Genomic DNA, 19,919 nt, shown 5'->3' on the forward strand with positions numbered 1-19,919 from the left:
AAAGATTTCAACAATTATCTTCAGAATTAATCTTTATCTTATAGATAATATAAAAAAAATAATCCTCATTTGATAATTAAAAATTAAAGTAAAAATAAAACATTAAATAATTATAAAAACCAAATTTAAATGATTTTGTTTGTATTTTATTTATAAATTTTTAAAAGATTCTTTTATTTTCTTATTATTAATTTATAAAGACTTCGTTTTCCTAGTCTTAATTGATTATAAGCTATAAAATTAAAAAAAAAAAACTTATTTTATTAATAATTATCTAACGAATAAAAGTAAGCCTCATCTTATAAATAAAAAAAGTTAAAAATAAGAGTAATCCTCATCTCATATTTATTTTAAAGGAACTAATCTTAATTAAATATAAATTAAAAAATTAAAAAATATTATTTAATAATAATTAAAAACATCTTATTTTATTAATAATTGTCTTTAACAAATAAGAGGATAAAAAAATAAAAGTAAAAATAAAGTAATTAATTTAAACAATTATAAAAATACTAAAATTAAATGATTGCTTATAATTTATTTATAATTTTTTAAAATTTCTTATTATTGTAGTTGAAAGTGGTGTTTGGATTATAGGTTTGAGATAATTGATAAAAGTTTCAATGACTATTTTAAAATAGTTTCGTAAATGTATTCTTTAACCCTTTAAATTGCTGCATCTCAAAAAGTTATGAATGAAATTAGAACTGTTATTAACTAGTAATTGCTGTTTCAAAATAAAAATGCATTTTATCCTTTATCATAATATATTTCTATATTATTAGAAATGTATGAGATAAATTTCAATAACTGTTTCTGAACTTATATAGTTATAACACTACAGTCTTTAACTTTAAAATATAATATAAAACTCCCTAAACTTTTAAATTTTATACAGTAAAATCCGTCTGATTTTCAATTACTGATTTTTCAGTTAGAAACTGATATGAATAGCTCTTGCATGGCACTTAATCAATATTTCTCTCTCATCTCTTATGCAAAATGTAAAATTATTCTTTTTACGCATGAAAAATTATTTTGTCTATAGAGAGAAAAATGATTCAATTTACATATGGCTTGAAAGAGAAAAAAGAAATATTGATTAAGCTCCATGCTGAAATTGTCCAAGTCAGTATTTAACTGAAAAACTGGTAATTAAAGGTTAGAACGATTTTACTGTGTAAAATTTGAAAGTTGATGGGGTTTTATGTTACATTTTTAAGTTGAGGGACTGTAATGTTACAACAAGATAAGTTCAGGGACAGTTGTCAAAATTTATCCGGAATTTATGTTACTCATATTTTTATATATTATTTAATTTTTATTTATCTTTTTTAATAATAAAATAAACATGGTATAATAAATAAATAGTTATATATTTGTTTGAATAATAAAATAAATAAACATAATAAATTAATAATTATATATTTATTTAAATAATATATATATATATTGCAGCCAGACAAAGTTTTACAAAACAATTAATATAAATCAATTATAATCAGCTATTAGCTAATAGAAATAACTATTACTGATCAACTATTAACTACATCCAATAATTAAATAAAACAGGCATGAAGTAAAATGATGTGAATTTGAAATTAAATTTATTGAAAGTAAAAAATAATGATATTTAATTATTTATAAATAAATAAATTAAATCATCTTATTTATAATGGACCCACCGTCTAATTCTAATCCCAGTTGATTAGGAACTTTTTTATTGAAAGATACCTCTTCTTCAACAATTATCATTAGAATTAATCCTTACCTTATAGATAATATACGAAGAAAAATAATCCTTATCTTGTAATTAAAAATCAAAGTAAAAATAAAACATTAAATAATTATAAAAATCAAATTTAAATGATTTAATATGTAATTTATTTATAAATTTTTAAAATATTTGCATTTTTTTTATTATTATTTTATAGAAATTTCATCCTTGATGCTAAATTATGAAGTTCTCTTAATTCTAATTGATTACAGGCTTTAAAATTTATATATATATATAATATTAAAAATATCTTATTTTATTAATAATTGTCTAGCAAATAAAAGCAATCTTCATCTTATAAATAAATAAAAAATAAGAGGATATCCTCATCTTATAAATAGAAAAATTAAAAATAAGAGTAAAAATAAGGTAATTAATTTAAATAATTATTAAAATACTAAAATTAAATGATTGTGCATAGTTTATTTATAATTTTTAAAAATTTCTTATTATTGTAATTGAAAGTGAAATTAGAGCAATTATCAACTAGCTGTTGCTGTTTCAAGATAAAAAATACTTTACTCTCTCTTAATACATTTCTACTTAGATTTTCATATATTATTTAATTTTTATTTATATATTTTAATAATAAAATAAATATGGTATAAGAAATAAAAGGTTATATATTTATTTAAATAATAAAATAAACGAATATAATAAATTAATAATTATATATTTTTCTATGAATAAAATAACAATTATATATTTATTTGAAAGATACCTTTCTTTAACAATTATCTTTAGAACTAATCCTTATCTTATAGATAATATACGAAGAAAAATAATCCTCATCTTATAATTAAAAATCAAAGTAAAAAATTAAAACATTAAAATATTATAAGAATCAAATTTAAATGATTTTGTACATAATATATTTATAAAATTTTAAAATATTCTCATATTTATTTTAAAGGAACTAATTTTAATTGATTATAGGCTATAAAATTAAAAAAAAATAATAAAAATTAAAAACATCTTATTTTATCAATAATTGTCTTTAGCAAATAAGAAAAGATCCTCATCTTATAAATAAAAAAGCAAAAATAAGAGTAAAAATAAAGTAATTAATTTAAATAATTATAAAAAAAATACTAAAATTAAATGACTGCTTATAATTTGTTTACAATTTTTTAAAATTTCTTATTATTATAATTGAGAGTGGTGTTTGGATTAGAGGTTTGGGATAATTGATAGAAGTTTTATATTCAACAGTTATTTCAAACCAGTTTGGTAAATGTACTCTTCAACCTCTTAAATTGTTGCATTTCAAAAAGTTGTAAAATTAAAACTATTGTCAACCAACTATTGTTGTTTCAAGATAAAAAGGCACTCTACCCTTTTTCGTATTATATATATATATATATATATATATATCACCGACTATAGTTAGACAAAGTTTTACCAAACAATTAATATAGATCAGCTACCGTCAGCCATCAGCCATCAGCTAATAGAAACAATCATTAATGATTAACTATTAGTTATATTCAATAATTAAATCAAACAGTCCTGAAATAAAATGATGTGAGTTTAAAATTAAATTTATTGAAAGTAAAAAATAATTATATTTAATTACTTATAAATAAATTAATTAATTAAATCATCTTATTTTAAGCTAATTGGGGGGTAGCTTGATTGGTTTTGCTCCACCTTGAAGGTATAGAAAAATGGAAGGTCTCGATCTCAGTCTCCCATCTAACTATTCTTGGATATTTACACTTTTAGTATTTTAATCAAGGTGAGGTATTTTTATTATTCTGTTATGCAAATCAAAATTTCTAACAGACTGAATAGAATCGAATCGAATTAGGGAAAAATAAATTGAATTGGACTAAATCAATTTTCATCTTAGACTTAAATTAGACTCATTTAATATCTAATTTTAGTTATATTTCCTATTTTTAATGGCAATTTTAGACCTAACAATATTTAATTAAAAAAATAAATTATTCAATTTAATTCTTTTAATTTTTCCTTAGAAAATCTAGCCAAAATAGAATAGTTTTCTAAAAAAGTTTTTTTTTAAACAAATAAATTAAAAAACAGAGTATCATATTTCATATATACTAGTTTTTCAAACGGAGAAGTATAAAACCTTTTTTCTAATTTTCCAAATTTAATTAAAATTTAGAAAGCATGTTTAAGTTGTTTTCTACTATTTTTTTTCTATAACAAAAGTTCTATTTTATAATTGTTCTCCAAACGAGAAATAATGACTTTTTATAACAAAAATTATACTATAATTTTTATAACTAAAATCAATAATTATTATAAAAAAATTTGTTTACAATAATAAAAATTAATCATATCATTGTAAAATAATTGAATAACACATATTAAAATAATTTTTTAAATATATTTTATAATAATTTTTTTAATTATGAAAATATGAATTTTTTATTTTTTTTGAATTAGAAAATTGAATAAACATGTTTTTCATATTTTTCATTATTTTCCACAAAAATTTAAAATTTTCTTAAAAAATAAAAAATTATTTTTCACAAGTAAACATCCCTTAGAAATTCAAGCTAAATGGCCTCATTCACCATTAAATATTTTATTAAGAACAACAAAAATCTACAACTTTGGCTTTGCTACGCATGTCATTAGAATGTGTTAAATATAGCTTTTATATTAGATATTAGAGAGAAAAAGAATTCTCACATTGTTAAAATACAGAAAGAGAAGAAGTAAAAAGAAAGTGAAATATATAGAATTATATATATTTACATAAATATATATTATTCTATAATGGCACTTGACACATATGTGTATAAAATAAAATAATTATTTTATTTTAATTTTATAATTAAATTATTAACATATGTATTTGTTAACAAGTAGGTATGTCTATTAATAAACATACATGTTTATTACATACAAACAATTACAATTATTAGGAAAAGTATCATAATAGATGTGTATGTTATAAACAGACATATTTATTATATATAAACAGTCACAATTGCTTAGGGAGGTGCCGTAATAGATGTGTCTGTTATAAACAGACATATCTATTACACATAAACAGTAAAATCTATTAGAAGAAGTGTAAATTTAAAACAAACAGTCATGTCTATTGAAAATAGATATATGTGTCTGTCTAGAAAGGTGCTATGATTTTTTATTCTCTATAAATATGGATGAGTTGTTTAAATCATATATACTTTTTATTCTCTTCTTGTTTCTCTAAATCTAGTTCATAAAAAGTTCTTAAAGGACTTGTTTCTCTAAATCTAGTTCATAAAAAGTTCTTAAGGGAAATTTTTTGTAGGTTTTTAGCTTAGTGGTATTCTAGAGGTATATTGCTATAACCTTGTAACTATCAATTAGGGCAATTAATACCTTAAAAAATAGTGATTATCATGTCTCTAAGCCTATTCTACACCCACTATCATAACAATTTTAAAGTATTAATAGCAATGGAATCCAAGACAGTTTCTCCAATGAATAAAGAATTCGTGAAACTGGATCGTTTTGATGGAATAAATTATGTTCGCTAGAAAGATAAGATGCTATTCTTACTTACTAATCAGTCCATTGGTGACCTTTGATGACACTCTAATCTGCATATTAGACCAAAAAAATGAAAAAAAAAAACAAATAAATGATCTTGGAACCAACCTAGCCATGACGAACTTCTGTATCATACATGACAAGAACCTAACAATGATAACAAGTGGAAATACAAACATCAAATACGCAGACTTCAATAATGCTTACTGGAAAACTTATGTAAGTACAAAAAAAAAAAAAAAAGAAATGGGTTACTTAAAGGATAGTGTCATGGTCAAGTCATGAAGAGTATGAATCCCATTGTGAAAATCCTTTATGTTTGAAGCATTCTTCTTCAGGGATTCGACCTAGCTTGGTTGGAGTCTTAATTCGATCTTCCATTTCTTCATATAATTTCTGTAATGATATAGCTTATTAATACCTTAGCTAATCATAGCCAATCTTGAAAGTTTGTTTAATTTTGTAGATTTTAGGAATTATTTCTTTTGTAGAGGTTGTAGATTATGAGTGAAAGTAACCAAAGAAGCGAAATAAATCATTACCTTAATATTGTATGCCTGCAGGTGACATTGATTCCACATTGAATTTCTTACAATATGGTGTCAATGTTTTGCAAACTTAGTGCCTCTAAGAGAAAATAAAATGTAAGGTCTGATCCACCATCGTCAGACAGATACACACTAAGTTTTTCCCGTGAATAATCATAAGCCATCACCGATGATATTGCATTAATTATCATTAATGGTGGCTCGATCTTGAAATTTGTTGTGCATACACATTCTTGTACCTGTTCGGACATAGCACAACTTCAACATAAATATCATTTACTTTAAGGGAAAAACTTAGCTGGACCTGATTTATAATAAATTCAAGATACAAACACGGATTCAAGATTCAAGATGCAAGCACATATATCTCATCACCTATCAATGATAATCTATTAATATCCACATCACTTTGGGTAGGTATAGAACTAAAAGTTTACTTTTGAGGGGTCAAAAATAAATATTGATAAAAATATAAGGATTAAAATAAAATATAAAATATTAAAAGATCAAAATTAAATAATATAAAAATGTAAATGAAATTTAAATAAAAATACAGTGGTTGAAACAAAAATAAAAATATTGAAGAACCAAACAATAATTTTTTAAAAAAAATATATATATTAAAATTTAGAGGGAAAATTTTAATTTTACAATTTTTTTGGGAGGAAACAATAATTTTTAAAAATATATATATTAAAATGTAAGGCTAAATTTTTAATTTTAAAAAATTTTGGAGACTTCAACCTTGAGCTTGGGATAAGATTGATATGCCCCTCATAAAATTTTGAGCGCTCCTCAGTCTTAGGCACCTCTCCCCAGTCAAGCCCAAATCTTAGATCCCCTCAAGCTGGCTAGCTTTCTCGAGTTAAGTAGCTTTTTCTTTTTGGTGAGTTAGGCTTGAGCCATTTTTGATATTAAACTCATATAAGTATTTTATGTTTGTCTTTGTCTTAGTGCTCCAGACATTTACTTGAGCGTAACGGGTTTGTTAAAATCCCACTTAGGAGAGGAGAATGTGCATTATAAAATATTGAACACCCTTCCTTCTTGAGGAGTTAGGTCTGTAATATTTTATTAAGAAAACAGACAAAAATTTTCCTCAGTTAAAATATAAAATCTCTAGATGGAAATTCCAAGGATCCAATCAGATGTAGCATCTTCTGATTTCCCAAGTTCCCATTCATTAATGTGGCAAAAGTTGTCATACATAACCAGAATATCAGAATGGCTAATGCATGCTCTTAAGTAGGATTATGAGCAGGGTACCTCCGAGAAAGCCTGTCCTTGAAGGCGCACCTTAAGACCGGTTTCCACCTGGCAGCTTGAGTGATGACCCAGTAAAGACTGTACCATAACCCAATCCAAACCCATCTTCCATCTTGAGCTTGGAATAAGATTGATATGCCCCTCATAAAATTTGAGCGCTCCTCAGTCTTAGGCACTTCTCCCCAGTCAAGCCCCAATCTTAGATCCCCTCAAGCTGGCTAGCTTTCTCGAGTTAAGTAGCTTTTTCTTTTTGGTGAGTTAGGCTTGAGCCATTTTTGATATTAAACTCATATAAGTATTTTATGTTTATCTTTGTCTTAGTGCTCCAGACATTTACTTGAGCGTAACGGGTTTGTTATCTACGTAAATAGTGAATACATATAAAAAAAAAAATTAGAAATCATAATTTGAATATAGAATTTTTATTTTAATTTAATAAATTTATATTTAAATAAAAATATAAATTGATAATTCAATTGAAAAAAGTTACAATTTTCATATGAATACAAACATCATATTATTTAATAAAATTTTTATTTATATGGATTCAATAACTTCTTTTATTGAAATTTGATGTTTACTCCTAAAAAAATAATTATAAAAAATTTAATTTGTAACGTCTTGAATTTTTAAATAATTATTTAATATGGGAATTGGCTAGTTTGGTAGGCCTAGGAAAGGCATTATGTAGTTATTGTATTGTGGGCTTGAGGTCTTTTAATTGAGAGTGTTAGTTGAGTTATTTTGCAGGTTGGGTAGGTCCTAGTTACAGGGGAAATTCTGTAGGATTTTCGGCATAAGCCTAAGGTGTCTTAGGCTCTTTAGTTCTTTATTTTGAGTTAATATTGATAAATTTCTTGAATATGATTATTTAGGTGATCCGAGTTAACCTTCCTCATCTTCTTAGCCACCCCAGTTACATTTGGATAATCTGTGGGTAGATATTGATTTTATTTATAATTTCAATATTGTTGTTATATATTCAAGGCATACATGCATTCACTTATAAATATACATATATAGTTAAATACTAGGCATGTCTTGTATTGCATATTTATTTGATGAAATTATTTTGGATGTCGTTTTAAGGTAATTTAGAGCTATGTGCGTGTGTGGGCATACGTGTGGTGTGGATATGGATATGAGTATAACGGGTAGTCGCGGCTGGAACTCGACTCGCTAGGACTTGATCCTTATATATGGATGAGTCAGGTGAGTATGGCTTTAAATTGATCTAACTGACCTCCGCACTTGGATTATTAAGTGAAAGTCCGGCTTTGAGGTGCGCTAACAGGTATTGAAATTAAAAAAGCTGTATAGGATATCAGTTCCCATATATATATATATATATATATATATATATATATATATATATATATATATATATATATATATATATATATATATATATATTGATGTGATATACTCGTGCGTGCGTACTTCAGATTATCTTTTGTGCGAATATTGCTTGAATTATTTGATACTATGTGACTATATTGCATTTCATATCCAAACAATGCATTAGTTTTAGATAGTTATAGAAATTGTATTTAAAATCAATATCTTATTCTATAAGTTGAATGCTCACTCTTGTTCAACTATTTTTCCTCAGGTGACAGGTGGACCTTTTAAAAATAACATACTTTTTTTCTCACAGGTTTACTAGAAAAAGTTTAATTGTGTTTTATTTCCTTGATTCATATTTTAGAACTATGCATATAGCAATAGTGTATTAATCTTACCTGGGATTCTAATAACTTAGTCTTGTAGTATTGTAAACTGTGTGAATATGCTGGGATGCATGAAATGATTATTTTCTGTTGGATAGTCTAATTTATTGTCAGACTCTGTCTATTTATTTTTTTGGAATTGGACTACATTTGTGGGCTTTATGATTGGGTTAGAATTAGTGAGGCTTTCTATGAATTTCGGGAGTCTTAGGCTGACCCAAGTCCTAGTATCAATCCGGCCTAAAAATCAAGCCATGACATAATTTAAAATATGTTATAAGTTAATTTAATAAATATTTTACTGTTAATCGAATAATTGTCTATATATTTTTTACTATAATCATTTTAATTAAAAGTAATAATATATTAAGACTAATTTTTTTTGCTATTAGCATTGATTTTTTTATTTTTTATAAAAAAACATTTTAGTTATTAATTTATTATTTATAAATAATTTATTAGTATTAATATATTTTCAATCTTATTTTTAAAATTTTTCTCCATATCATAAAAAAATGAAATTATATAAAATATTATATATCAAATAAAAGTTAATAATATTAATACTTATTAATATGGATGTGTACCATTAATTTTATCAAACAAAATTAAAAATTCAAATTAAAAATAACTAGAAATAAAAAAAATTAACATTATATAAAATTATACCAAATTTAATTTATTTTACTATTATGTATATAAACTCTTAAATAATGTTGAAAAAAGTTTAAAAATTTCACGTTAATTATATATGCTTTATAAAAATTATAAAATGATAAAAATTTATTAGTCTTGATAAATTCAATAGAACTAATAAAATAACAAATAGTTAAAGTTATATATTTATAAAATACTTACGATTATAAAATTATATTATAATAATAAATTTTTCATTATAAAATTTACATTTATAATTTCTTATTTTTTATATTTTTATTTTTACTAATTTAATCTGAAAATGATAAGCGTATATTTAACATAAATATCGTAAAAAATGAAAAATTATTATATTATCATAATAATAATTAATATATTATCATAATATTATATCGTATAAAAAATAATAACAAATAATATATAAGAATATTAAATTATGAGTATATATAACAAATACAGAAAACATGCTATGCACATTAAAAAAAAAACTAGTAAATTGGAAAAGTACAAAATATGATGATGGGAAAATTATTAAATGAAAGTGTAATTATTAAGATTACTAGTATAGTCACACAAACATAATGTAAAGTAATAATGATAAAAATAGAATTATGTGATTTGATAATAAAGTTACAAAATGAGAAAGAGAAAAATTTATTATGATAAAAGAAATGAGTTAATAAGGTATTTATCTTCATAACTTTTAATAGCTGATTTTTAAATACAATTTGAATTATCAGGCCTATAAGTAAGAAGAACAGAAAAAAGAAATTAAAGAAAAGTTAATTATAAAATAATTTTAATTAATTAAAATTTTTTTCTCATAATTATCAAATTAACAATGAAAAAATAACTTAAAAATTCGCTATTTAAAGTTATATGAATTTGCAGTTTTTGATTTTCAGAGAAAAATTAAAAATTATAAGATTTTATATTACAAATTTAAGTTTAAATATATAATACTATTTCTAATCTTCTTGTGCTTGAATAAAAAAAAATGAATAAATAATTTGTTGATAATTAAAAATTCAATTTTTTGACGTAATATTTTTTTAAAAAAATTACAATCAAAATTAATGAGATTCATATCCTGACATCAATATCACCTCACATGCATAAAAGAGAGAGAAATGGTTTTTTTTTTTTAAATCATATCTTCTTTTCCATTCCTTCATTTTCTCAGCAGCCAAACTAAGCTACTGCTCTTCTGTTTCATATTTTTGCTGCTGCAAATGTAATTATCACTCATTACTCTCTCTTTGACATACTTGCCCCTTTATCCCTTTATCTAGAAAGTATAATTTTACAAAAATTCAATTTAATTAATTTTTTTATTTAAAAATTTAATAAATAAAAAATTAATTTTTTTAATTTTAAAAATTTTATTTTAAAAGAAATATAAATTACATTAAAAATAATATAATTATATAAAAATTAAATTAATTATTTTTTTTACAAATATTTTTTTTTTAACGAAGCCTATTAGAAATATCTAGAAGCCCTACTTCTACTTTGGGCATGAGCAAGTAAAGCCAGAATTACACGCACATAATAAAAATAAGAAATATATTTCTGTTCTAGGGTTTTTAATATATTTTATTCATACAATTTTAAAAAAGCCAAGTAATTACTGAACTGTTATTTTCAACAAATTTAAAAATATAATTTTAATAAAAATAATTTCAAATCAATTTTCTGACTTTCCAACCACAATCACAAACGGAGATAATTCCATCTCAAGTGCCTAACCCTACTGAATTGGTCAAACTAGGTATGCGTAAAGGAGTTGTATGCCTTACCTGATGACAGCTTAGAGTTTCTCTCGACTCAGCACTACACTATCAGTTGTTTATGGGTGGTAAAATATGCAGCTTCAAGCCATTGCCATGGCTTCATTTTGGTCCATATTCTTCTTTATATTTTATTTAGTTCCAAACAAATGCGTATAAGCTGAAATTCAGTTATGACCCTATTCACGTTTTGTAGCTTGAAACAACACTATTCTCAAGCCAATTAATGCTGGGATTTTTTCAATATATTTAGGGAAGGTAGAGAGTTCAACTGGCAGGCTTATAAGCTCAACTTCCATATCTGCAGAATCTGTGAAAACCCTTTTTGCTTTACACCTTGAAGAAGCACCTAGTCACTTTCTCCGGTCAAGATTTATCCTCCAAAGTGACAGATTATGGAAAAGGTTTAAATTGTTCTCTAATGTTACTAGAAAATGACCCCTTTTGTACATTAACAAAAAAATCCCAGAATTTGAGTGCAAATATACAACATATAATAAGTCAAGGTGAAGCATCATCAACTTGTATGTACCTGTGAATTTACATGGTTAGTCACTGTCCGTCCATACTTCCCTAAGAAGTTCATATCTAATGGAGTTTTGTTTTCCCATTTCCTTTGATTTCAAGCTAAGCTTTGTTGGCGCAGGTGAAGTTCGAGAGCCATCAAGGAAAATTGAAGCCAAAGGTGAATTCAGTTCATCAAGCTCATCATCACTGGTGTATGACTTTCTGAGCAACGAGCCACTTCTTCTCAGCTGCGATTGACTTCCAGACTCTCCAATAATTTCAGCAACTGAAGATGCCAAAGGTGGCAAATAAAATGGTGGAGCAGCAATATATGGTATGTTTGTGACAGAATCCTCCCCAGCCTCAAGAGAATCCTAAATCAAGATAAAAGCCCAATTTTTGTTATGATCTTCAGCTACATATTGGGGTAATTCTTCAACCAAGGACATTCAACATCTTGGATACACCTTGGTCTGGGTTAGTTCTAGCTGCCTTCAAACCAGAATATTGATGGTCAGTTTGGCTTTTGCATAGTTGACTGAAACCAAACCCATTATTGGAACCAACCCGACCCGACCCGACCGGACAAGAATTTAGATCAGGATTGGGTCAATTCTTTCAAGATACTATAAAGGCTCCAATCCATGGGACCCCATAAAAAATGTTAGATATTACTATTTTAAGATTTTAAATGGATGAAATCATATAAAATAATTGAATTATTTGAATTTGTATGCAAAAGCACCCCTATTATATGCTCATGTTGGATGGTTTTTGTTTAACTCCAGGATTACATCCAAATTAATAACATGTAAGTACAGAAGCAAAACACTGCAGATGAATTTAAAAAATCACCAACCTCATACTCCAGGGCTTCAAGCACGACATTAGGAATAGGATCGGAGCAAAATTCATCAGTGACAAAATTGTCAAGAACCCTCTTGATTAATGGAGTTCCAAATGCAGGGCATACCTTCAAAAGTGAAAAACACCCCAGTAAGGATTGCAAAGTTCTGTAGTTCCCCCTCATTAAGGATTTTTAATATTTTGTTACTTGCATTCTTTTTACAATGGTAATCTCATGATGTTAGATGAGATTTCAACATTGAAAAATGAATGAAATATTAAAATAACTTTTCAGAAAAGGTGTACTTTGTGTACCCATACAAAAGATATAGCACATGCCATGCATGATTTGTCCACTGAGGCCAGGAAGAAAATTAACACACTAAGCTAGGGCATAAAAGGTGCTCCTCATCTGGACCAATGATCAAGCAATGAACAATAGGCAAAAGTATTACACCTGTTTGACTTCAATCAGTAGGTATTATATATTATTGTAATATCAAAAGGACAACTAGGTTTGTGTTTTCTATTATCTTTTTTCTGGTTTATTGAATTTTATATAACATGTATTTACAATATTTCTATTACTGTTGTTGAAACGCTGGCTGAATTAATCAAACCAAACTTTTTTTTGGGGGGGAATGGATTGAATTGAGTCTGTCAAACCTCTTTTCTTATGGATCTACTCAAGAGCATGTCCTTGGGAAGCATCATGAGATCACTCAACGCATTAAGGAAATTGAAAGATTTGAAGCATATGTCTTGTCTCTCGTCATCATTGTCCTCTTCAAGCGAGTCATCATCCATGCCAAATAAGTCAGTCAGCCATCTAGACCAGTTGCCAATCTGACATGCAAACACAAGGAAAACTACTTTCAGATATAGTCAATGTAACCATTGTTACTTTAACTTAAAAAAAAAAAATTAAATTGAAAACTCAAATGCTCCCATTTACTAGCTTGCTATTAGGAGTTTTAAAGAAATGCCCAAGAATATAAATAGTAATAGGATAAAGGTGACCAGTCTCAAAACTCTGTAAAATAAATTTAACTCCTTTGAATAGAAAACCTCTACTTCCAAATGATGAAATTGACAACTACTTGAAAGACTGAAATGAAGGTTTTCAAAAATAGGGGAACTTAGAAGGAAAAAAAAAAGAATCCAAATCCAAGAAAAAATTACCACCAGGTGATGTGTGTCACATATGACCATCAACTGTCTCAGTGCATGTAAGCTAGCTCAAGGACACCCCTAAGCATGAGTAAAAGCAAATTCAAAATACTACAGGTAATGGGTTATACAGCAATTTGCATTTCTCACCGCATTTTTCAATTGTGCTCCAGCCCCAAAGCTTGATTTACCAGCTGGAATAGGAAGAACCGTTGAATCACTGATAGGGTCAGACATTGGATCAGTTGGGATTTCATCGGCAGAGTCGCGAAGAATGGCATTGAACATTGCCACATCTAATCTAGCCATACATTGCTCCATTATCTAGAAATAAAAAAAATTAAAAAAAAAATCGCATTTTTAATGGCATACTGTTTTAAGGAAAACATAATCAGACGTAAAATTATTAAACCATGTCAATCAATCTGGATAAATGTTGAACATTCTTGGTTTTCAAAAAAGACTATTTCTTCCTCTTGCATGCACTTCCACAACAAAAGCAACATCACACATTGTGTTGACTTAAATTTTGTATTAAAGATTCATATGCTCTTATTTTTTCAAATCCAAGTGAAGCAGCCAAGAAATTCAAGAAAATTCATAGTCAAATATCCAAGAGTCTAAGGATATGTTTGGTAGAAAGTTAAAAATTCAAAAATTAAATGTTATCCTTGTAAGTTTTAACCTTTAAGAGGTAATTATTAATCTAATCCCCAAGGTTAACATTACTCTCCCAAGATGGTATAAATATTAATTGAGTGAAAAGTTATCATAGTTTCTTTAAGTATACAAACAACATTAATGAGAGGCTAAAAATTACAAGGATAATAATTACCCTTATTAACCTCATATTAAAATGGATTATAGTTCAGTTTTAATGTAAAGTTTATTGGGGAAATTATAGAGTATTTTCTAGTTCTTTCATAGTTTTACTTGTGTGTCTACTTATGTATATTAATTGTTGGTATTTATTTACATCACAGGGATAGTTTTGCAATTTCATATTTGCTAAAAAAATCTAGATTTCTAGAGTATTCTTCAATTAGACTCCTTAAGGATTAATTTTTAGGATTACTTTTTAGATTAATTAAAGGTTAAGATTTACTTTTAGGAGTCCAAATCCTTAGAGGATAAGGATTAACTTTGTAAGTCTATAAACATCCATGTTTGTAATATTGTTTCTCAGTTTTTTAATCAATACAAATTCTAGCAATTATGTTTCGAGATATGTGATGCAATTCAACCCTAGGTGTGATGCCTATGCAACCTTTTAGACTTCAACAAAACCTCCAATTTCAGCTGCATCACCGAGGCACATTGATATGTATGTAGAGAGATGAAAAATTCCAACATCACAATCCCACCCTTACACAGAGAGAAAGAAAGGTGGTAGACCAAAAAAAAAAAGAAGAAGAATTTATAGATTTACCAGTCTGGCCAGCACAGGCAAACAGCCACACTCATGCCCACCAGCTCTAAGAGGACAAAGTCTCCCACAGGCATCCTTGAACGCATTCTTCCAAAGTTCTAATGAAAAGTTTCCTTGATCTTGATCGCCTGAACTTGACATCCTTTCAAGATTTTTCTTTGAGCCAGAACCAATAAATCTATCAATTGCTTTTGTAGTGGCGGATTGCATCCGTGGAGTAAGAGTCTGGAACAAAAGAAATTAGTTTTAAAAAATATTCAATGACATTCAGCTTTAACATATCATGTAGTATTTAAAGTTTACTTAGAAAACTGCAAAAAGAAAAACTGAAGAAACAAATTAAAGCGAAACCTGCCACCATATAGACTCAACAATTCGGGAAAAGATCCAAGCTTCAACTTTTTCCAGGGCAGATATAAATTCATGTAGATCCTCCCAGTCACCTAATTCTCCACAAATAACTTTATTATTTCCCTTTCTTCTGGGAGATGATAGCTTCCACTTTAGCGAAGATGACATCATCTTGTTCCCCTTTCCACCACCATTCATCTCTGTATTCTTTTTACCAAAAAGTGATAGCTCTTCATCATCTATTGCCTGGTGTATAATTGCTCTCAACACAACAGAGTTTGATAGCCAAAATGTCAACCTGTCGTAATTTATAAAGGAACAATACGTGATTTTCACTAGAAAATGTTAACCCGTACATGTTATAACTCAGAGTGGTAGAGCTACAGTAACATGAATAGACCCACCACCACTAAAAGAAAAAAAAAATTCTTCTGTCAAACAGATCAAATTTTGCACCATTGACAAATGAGAGACAATACGAAACAATAGAACTTTCAAATTGCATGATGCATCAATCAAATTGTAATGAAATTTTTGTTGTGGAAGGGGAGGAAAAAGATTAGAGGGTTGGAAGAGGGGAGGCTCAAGAGGAAGAAATTTAGTGCTTGTGTAGCAGATTCCTTCGTTATACAGAAAAGCCTTTTCACATGCATTAGAACATTGAAATGGATGACAACTACATAATTAAAAATCTCTGAAAATGCAGATGAGCATTTGTTTTGGCGTACCTAGGGACATCATTCCCACATGCCTTGGCAACCAGAACTAGCCCTGAAACAGCACTTCTAGCTGCACTAGCTCTCCTTGGTTGAGAACTTTCTTTACAAGCATGAAGATATAGCCTAGAAAGGCGCCGTGCTGGAGCATGTACCTTACTTATGGAACTTCCATGCTCAGCAGCAACTGAGTAAAGAGCAGCCTCAATTCCAGCAGCTTCTCTCAGCTCTCCCTCAAGCATTTTTATTTTGTGTTCCATTTGCTGGATTTTACCATTTAAAATGATTGTTCTTGTATCTTGTGGGTAAACCTTAGCATTTTTTCTTTCATGGACTTTGAAGCTTCCAGCAGTGTTCTGTAGATCTCCCAAGGCAGCAATTTCCCTCACTTCACTGTGCTGGTTTCTGCTCACTAATCGATTACTCCTAGATGAGTCTGATGATGATCTAACAGATTTCACATGCTTTAATCTATCAATTTTGAGGATATTTCCTTTCCTTTCAATGCTTCCACTTGAAGAAAGTGTATCAATCCCAAGTGCGCCTTCATTTCTAGTACCATCTTGTGAAAATGTATCAATTGGTTCATCCTCTGAGAAATGACCCTTGTCTTCCAGATCTTGACTATTCATGTCCTCCATAGAACTATTATAAATATCATCAGTGGCAACAGTCCTTTCCAGGGTATTTTTTCCAGCTCTCATCTGGTGAGTATCACCTTCAATTTTTATTGAGCTATTAGGAACCTTTTCATCAACCTCCTGCACAAAATCATAACGCCTATTGTTTGACATGTTGATATTGGGTTCTTCCTCTTTACTTTCATAATTGAAGGCTGAAGAAGAAGAATAAACACTCTGGGAAACTTCATTTTTTGGCGTCAACATGAAACTAGAGTTAGGAGAGTTCACCACAGAAGCATGAACATTTACTGGGCTCCCAAAATCAGATGATAAATCTACAGAAGACGAGCAAGATGAACTCTCCTTCAGATTTTTTTGTGATGCAATATGTTTTTCAATGCCCAGTTTTGAAGCAACAGCATGCTCCCTGTTAATCCCTACTTTTCTTTCTGTTGATCTTTCTGTTCCATACTGCAATTCAAAATCTATAGAAGATGAGCAAGATGAATTCTCCTTCAGATTTTCTTGTGATGCACTATGTTTTTCAATGCCCACTTTTGAAGCAGCAGCCGGCTCTCTGTTAACCCCTCCTTTTCTTTCTGTTGATCTATCCGTTCCATTCTGCAATTCATACTCTAAGGGTTCAGCTCATCTATTACCAAACATGTTGGATATTAAACTTGAATTTCTTCTTTCTTTTATTTATTCTAATCTTTATGGTTTGATGAGTTTCACTTGATGTTATTAATTGAGTTTCATTTGGTGTTACTAATTGAGTCTAAGGTTGTATATCTATTGACTACAATACATAGATATGTATGCAAAGCCAATCGCATCAAGTCATTTGCGAGTTCAATAATAATAACAGCAATATAGTAGCAATAGTAGTAGTAAAGAGAATTGACAGGAAACAAGAGAACAAATACCTCTTCATTTTGAGGATGCAAAACCCCATTGGTTAGAGATGAATGTGAGGAGACATCATCATCAGTGAAAGAGGCCATCTCATCTTCCTCGGTGTATTCTCCATTCATCAATGCTGAAACTGACTTACCACCATCCTTGTCATGTGAAACCCCTTTCAATGGGCTGTCCTTTGATGAGGAGCTGCTATGACCCTTATCAATTGGCTGGATTTTAACATACAAAACTGGCTGAGACGTGTTCCTAAAGCTCCTGTTGCTGCTCATTGGAGCATTTACACTTATGATCTCCTTGACAACACCATAATCTGCCAAGTCTATTACAGCAGTTGCCAGCAACTGGATCTTATCCCTTCGAGGTTCACATAAGTTGAATTCTAAGCAATTCTTCTGGAATGAATCAGCATCCTTGCCTTTACCAGATATTTCCCTTATCAAAGTCACTGGTAATCTAAAAGACTCATTGAATTCAATTTTCCCCTCACCAACAATCGAGCCAAGAGAAGGAACAACGGTGTCGGTAGACCCAGAGTTACGGTTACCATTTTCCCACTGAATCAAGACTGATCGAAGGGATCTCAGAGACTGAGATGGGGGCCAAGGCTTAATCTCCTGGATGTGGATTAGATAATCCACCTGAACTGAGGCACCTTTCCTGTTCTTTGCGTTTACACCCAGAACCATTTTGGGGAACAAACTCGTATCCCACCAAAAGTAAACCGTATCAACGTGTATGTGGATATTGAATCACAAGGCATCTAAATTCCTGCAGTCCACAAGCAAAACCCACATTCATGTTAATTCACTAGAGAAAACTTGAATAAGAACTAATAATCTAAGAAATAAATGGCAAAATCAGAATCAAACACTGCACTGTAAAAGAAGTTTCTCCATTTGATTACAGGAAAATGTTGTAAAAGAAAAATCTCCAGAACTTCAAAAGACTATTTTTTTCATCAACTATAACAGAGAAAAACGACAAATCCCACTTCGAAACTAAGCTCTGCACAACTACTTGCCTTATTTCAGTCAAAACCCAAAAATAAAACAACACTGAAAAGTTTGCTTATCTTCCCTTTCCCAGCATTTTCTCAGCAACCAAACAGCTGCAACGTGTAGCCCCTATTCTGAAAAAAGGTTTAGCCAAAATTATGGACTCATTGAAGATAAAATCCCCACCTAAAAAATAATCAATCTAAACAGCAGACATTTGTTGCTAAAAAAGAAAAAGGCAAGCAGGGTAATAAATGCCTTCACATTCCAGAAAGCAGCAGGCATCATAGAATAGCACGCAGTAACCAAGAAGATGGCTACCCAGTAAGCTCTTCAAGCAATATACAAAAGAAAAAAGGGCTAAAGAGAGGACATAACCGACTTTAAGCTCCTTAAACACAAGTGTAAAGGACAATCAAACAGAAAATCTACTGAAAAGTGAGCTCAAATAGGTAAAAGAATCAATCTTTCAAGAGCTCATTTTGACAATTGAGTAGAATTAATCCCACCCCCCTCCCCAAAGTGCAGCAAGTTCTTCAGCAACTTGGAACCCCATTTTCACTAGATCCTGATTAAGCCAACCAAAGTTTATCCATGAAAGACCACATTTTGATATTGAAATAGCAGATATGCTATATTGCATTCCTTAAAAAATTAACCAAAACGAACACCCTTGTAGAAAACCTCCACTTCACAGAGCAAACATCAGCCGATACCATTTCTTCTTTGGTCTTTTACCTTTGAAACTAGTGGCCGAGAAATCAGAGAAATGCAAGAACTGAAATGTCTAGTTTCGGATTTTTAGCTTTCATTGAAGAAAATAAAACAAGATTTTCAGAAAGAGCAGTGAGTGACTCAGAAAGAGAGAATGTCCTGTAATAATAAAAATACAATAAATAAATAATAAAAAGGCAAAAGTAGGGGAAAAAATAATTTGTTCCTAATACGTCACCGTTTTAAAAGGGATATTGTCGTTTCTTTGATTGTTTTGAGAACGAAGAGCTTTTGAGAACGAAGAGCCATTCCATGACAGACTCGGCCAAATTAAAAACATTATTTAATCGAGGAGAGCTGAAA

At 28.7% G+C, this 19,919-nt stretch overlaps 1 protein-coding gene and 1 long non-coding RNA gene across 4 annotated transcripts; both read right to left on the reverse strand.

The window, feature by feature from the left end:
- Positions 1 to 5,326: 5,326 nt before the first annotated feature.
- LOC110639351 (uncharacterized) lies at positions 5,327 to 7,222 on the reverse strand. Its single transcript, XR_009144227.1, has 3 exons — positions 7,108 to 7,222; positions 5,836 to 6,080; positions 5,327 to 5,689 (listed from the first exon to the last, which is right to left on the reverse strand). It is a non-coding gene; the product is annotated as an uncharacterized LOC110639351 (long non-coding RNA).
- Positions 7,223 to 11,708: 4,486 nt separating this feature from the next.
- On the reverse strand, positions 11,709 to 19,733 carry LOC110639344 (uncharacterized). Of its 3 annotated transcripts, none has more exons than XM_021790244.2 (10): positions 19,581 to 19,731; positions 18,869 to 18,976; positions 17,853 to 18,615; positions 16,316 to 17,547; positions 15,588 to 15,885; positions 15,237 to 15,461; positions 13,958 to 14,131; positions 13,304 to 13,483; positions 12,651 to 12,764; positions 11,709 to 12,165 (listed from the first exon to the last, which is right to left on the reverse strand). In XM_021790244.2, the coding sequence occupies exons 3-10, from the start codon at positions 18,531 to 18,533 to the stop codon at positions 11,833 to 11,835; spliced, it is 3,237 nt and encodes a 1,078-aa protein (XP_021645936.2). In that variant the 5' UTR covers positions 18,534 to 18,615; positions 18,869 to 18,976; positions 19,581 to 19,731; the 3' UTR covers positions 11,709 to 11,832. The 3 variants fall into 3 exon arrangements, with proteins under 3 accessions (XP_021645936.2, XP_021645938.2, XP_021645939.2); XM_021790247.2 differs by having other exon boundaries at positions 12,144 to 12,283; XM_021790246.2 differs by lacking the exon at positions 18,869 to 18,976 and having other exon boundaries at positions 19,581 to 19,733.
- Between the last annotated feature and the right edge of the window lie 186 nt (positions 19,734 to 19,919).

Source organism: Hevea brasiliensis, chromosome 15 (assembly GCF_030052815.1).
Source record: "Hevea brasiliensis isolate MT/VB/25A 57/8 chromosome 15, ASM3005281v1, whole genome shotgun sequence".
NCBI classification, from domain to species: domain Eukaryota; kingdom Viridiplantae; phylum Streptophyta; class Magnoliopsida; order Malpighiales; family Euphorbiaceae; genus Hevea; species Hevea brasiliensis.

What these genes read in the sequence shown, in the direction of transcription:
- LOC110639344 (XM_021790246.2), bottom strand. Translation starts at nt 18,533, where the DNA reads ATGGTTCTGGGTGTAAACGCAAAGAACAGGAAAGGTGCCTCAGTTCAG. An exon ending in TGCCTGTGCTGGCCAGACTG is followed by an intron (nt 14,132 to 15,236) that starts GTAAATCTATAA and finishes TTTTATTTCTAG; the next exon opens with ATAATGGAGCAATGTATGGC. An exon ending in GAGCACAATTGAAAAATGCG is followed by an intron (nt 13,484 to 13,957) that starts GTGAGAAATGCA and finishes TTTGCATGTCAG; the next exon opens with ATTGGCAACTGGTCTAGATG.